The 3,608-nt window shown below is 42.9% G+C and overlaps 1 protein-coding gene across 1 annotated transcript; it reads right to left on the bottom strand.

Annotated features, from left to right (window-relative positions):
• Positions 1 to 2,447: 2,447 nt before the first annotated feature.
• On the bottom strand, positions 2,448 to 3,311 carry LOC141466893 (probable G-protein coupled receptor 141). Its single transcript, XM_074151020.1, has one exon. The coding sequence runs from the start codon at positions 3,309 to 3,311 to the stop codon at positions 2,448 to 2,450; it is 864 nt and encodes a 287-aa protein (XP_074007121.1).
• Between the last annotated feature and the right edge of the window lie 297 nt (positions 3,312 to 3,608).

Here is a 3,608-nt window from a genome sequence, read left to right as displayed (position 1 = left end):
GTGGACCTGCTTTGGCAGGGAGGTTGGACTGGATGATCTCAGAGGTCCCCTTCCAACCCCCTAACATTCTGTGATGTTGTGATTTCAGCAAGGTACACAGCCAGGCACAGGTAAAAAATGTTGGGCACAAGCCAAAGGCAAGGCCATCAAGGCACGATTTGTTACCATAGCTAAGGACATGCACGTACTTTCCCTTTTCCTTTCCCAAACTTGCACACTGTTATGCTGGACTGCTAGATTATCAGCCAATTCACAAGCAACACCAGATGACTCTCAACTTTATCAGGTAAGTCATCTTGGACACACTGCTCAGTGAGAATAGGCAGTGGCACAGGACACTTCTTCAAGTAATAGGTTTTTCATTTAGCACAGAAGTCCAATAACCAGAAGGGAAAAAACAATATTCTTGTTGCCCCACCTACAGCTTTGCCAGTTTTCCTAAAGACTTCGGTAGATCCGAATTACTTCCCGGTGGCAAAGGTGCAAATGTCTTCTCTGCAGGCCCTGCCTCATGCCTCATTTTCCTCAAAACTCTTTTGAAGTACCGGAGCCTTATTTAAGCTTTTTTGGCTTGAGGGGCCCTGGCTCTCTCATCAGCGACATATGCTGCATCCTGCCTGGAGAAGGATTTGCAAAGCTGCTGGTTTGGGAGCTATTCAGCCAGTTTAGAATCTGCTCCTTTGCATTTCATCTCTGTTGTATTGTGTTGTACCTCTACCTGCCATCTCCAAAAATCATGGGCTGGGCAGACTGTATTTTATGAAGAGGAGGGGACCTGGTAACACTAGAGGAAGCATAAGGGCAGGATTTTTAGAAGACTTCAGGACTTGCTGCTTGTCCCTTGGACACCTTGCACCTTTTAAGAGGGGCAGAAAGGATCTGGGAACCGTCAGGAGTTTTCAACAAAGTTTTTTTACAGAAATGTAAAGGCAAAAAATTTATTCAGGATTGAGAAAGTAGGTGTAAGCTCTTTCATTCAAAGAACTGCCATCAATCTGAGGCACCACTAGCATTACTTTATAGGCATAACTTTTTAACCCTCCCATATCAAGCTTTAACCTCTTTGAATCCAGAGATCATAGCACTTCTTTAGCAAAGATTTCCAGACTAAATAACTACGGCAACTTATAGGGCTGTGAAGGAGGAAGGGTACCCTTTAGTGACTCCTGAGAGTCTGGGGTGGGGGAAATCTGGCCTCAAGCTGTTGGGATACAGCAAATGGGGCCTTAGGCAGAAGGGTTAGAGACCTTCTGCACTGAGCAGAACAGGCAGAATGAAATCATGAAAAGAACCTTTGACGTAATGAAGATAAAGCAGAGATTCCCAGAACGGATGTGGTTCCCAAATATAATCCATCTAATGGGGAAAATATATACTCCAGCACAAGTTTGTATACACATAGATGAGCATATGTTGAACTGATTAAACACAGTTCAGTTAGTTTATTCTAGTTTTGCTTTGTTACATGTGCAAATGGAAAAAGTATGGCATCTGATAATAAATCAACAGGCAACTGAAAGTGACCAGACATCAGAGGTTTTTTGACGGCTGATAAAATATTTCCCTCTCCTTGAGAGCGGCTGATCCTTCACTAAAGGTCCAGACCTCTCAGTTTGAATTCCAGATGCAATTATGGGACCACAGTAACTTCTATTTCTTTGGCTACAATGGACCTAAGCCACAGATCACAGCCACAGATGCCGTCCTGACAGGAGAGTGACGCAAGACAGACATTATGAAACCTTTGCCCTTTTCTGCTCTCACCCACTCTAAATGTATAATTACCGCAATTCAGCGAGCTGTTTGTGGTTTTGGAATGAAGCAAGTAAAGGTGAAATTTTGAGAATGAGAAGTGTTTTCATATCATTTAATTTAATACACACTTTATATAGGTGAAGAAAAGAAGGATTCTGCTGAAGTATGCTACTGCAATATTTCATTCATACCCTATTTCACGCCTTGAATACTTTATATTTGAATATAGCCTTGCTATCTAAAATCACTAGTACAAAAATCCTATCAAGGAATTTCTTTCTTCCCTCTCTTCTCTTCAGTATCACAATTACCAGAAGAAATTGTTAGACTTTCAGAATGGACAACTTACTGACCCCAGTGGGTTGTTTTTACTGAGACACTTTGAGGGAAAAATAGGAATGGACACTTGTGCTGTAACTGTTAGAGAGAGACAGCTGAGGAAAATCTTAATGAAGCTTCAGCATGTGACTAGGTCAAAGACCTAGTGTCTGCCTTCAGGAGAGAAGATGAAAACCAGTAGCTTCTGAAAAATGGATCTTAGTAGTCTGCAAAAGCCAAGCAATGCTACAGACCTATACAGCCACGCTGAAAACTCAGCAGTCTCCTTAGCTCAGCAAAGTCCTGGCACAGTTTTATTGCTGCCAAAAGCCAGTATTGACACACTGCAGCTGGATTTCCTGGCAGCCCGCAGTTCAGTGGGCTATTCCTGCTATGAAGCACAACATATCCAAGCAGCACATTGTTGTTAGAGCTAAAAAAATTTCATTGTATAGGAGCAGTTTATGGTCTTTATCCAGGTGGTAGTTTTGGATGTAATATACTCTGAATGCATGATGAGGCATAAAGCACACTAATGTTACCAAGATGAAGAAGAAACTCTTTGCCTGAGCCCTGAATTCCACATGGGAGCTGATGTCAGGCCAGTATTTCACAGCCAGCCTACACATCACAGACAACTGGATTACGGTGAGCACAGCACAAACTGCCACCAAAATCCCAACCAAGCAGTAGTTTATGATCACCATGGGCACCTCTTGTATCTCCTTGTGGAACTGGAAGCATTCGGAGGAGTGGTATGTCTTAGAGGTGCCATAGTAGGAGAGAAGAACAGGGGTGATCACCAGCGCTCCCACCAGCCAGACTGCAGCCACCCAGGTTGTAGTGTAGCACTTCCTAAACTCAAGTCGGAAGAGGCGTATTATGATGATAGCCATGTAAAATGCAAAGGTGGTGTACATGTGGAGGTAGATGATGGCGCTTGCTAGCTTGCAGGCAAAACTCCCAAATTTCCATTCCCGTAAAATGTAATAGGTGAGGCGAAAGGGAATGCTGAGTAGCATAAAGGTGTGCAGCACCAGGAGGCTGCTGATGATAATGGTTATCACGGACTGTGACCTCCTTTGAAACAACTGACAGGACATCATGATGACCCCAAGGGTGCCGCCAGCCAGGTTGATGGTGTACAAGGCTATGAGAACAGTGCGGTGCCTCTCTGAGGTGTCCAGCAGCATCTGGTTAGAGGAGTGGTTCTGCTGGGTCACACTGCTGTTAGGCATCCTCCTAAGCTCCTCCTTTGAAGATTACTAAAGTGAAAAATGGGAACTTTTAAAATATACACATTTTTTTTGTCGCTTCCTTTATTGTTAACTATGGAATGTCACAGATTCATGAAGGGATGTTTTACTGAATTGTGTTTGAAATGGCATTCGGTCATACTGCATATGACAGTGAAATGGTGAAATGGCCATACTGTATAAGACAGCAATAACCTATGCCTCTCAGTGTTAAAATCACATTTTATGTAATTATAAATGAGTTTTTAATTAACTAAATTGCACTCTAGGAGTTTTTTT

The sequence above is a fragment of the Numenius arquata genome, chromosome 7, assembly GCF_964106895.1.
Source record: "Numenius arquata chromosome 7, bNumArq3.hap1.1, whole genome shotgun sequence".
Classification (NCBI taxonomy): domain Eukaryota; kingdom Metazoa; phylum Chordata; class Aves; order Charadriiformes; family Scolopacidae; genus Numenius; species Numenius arquata.
The sequence above is the reverse complement of the archived record's forward strand: the minus strand, read 5'-3'. Positions and strand labels throughout refer to the sequence as shown.

What these genes read in the sequence shown, in the direction of transcription:
- LOC141466893 (XM_074151020.1), bottom strand. Translation starts at nt 3,311, where the DNA reads ATGCCTAACAGCAGTGTGACCCAGCAGAACCACTCCTCTAACCAGATG.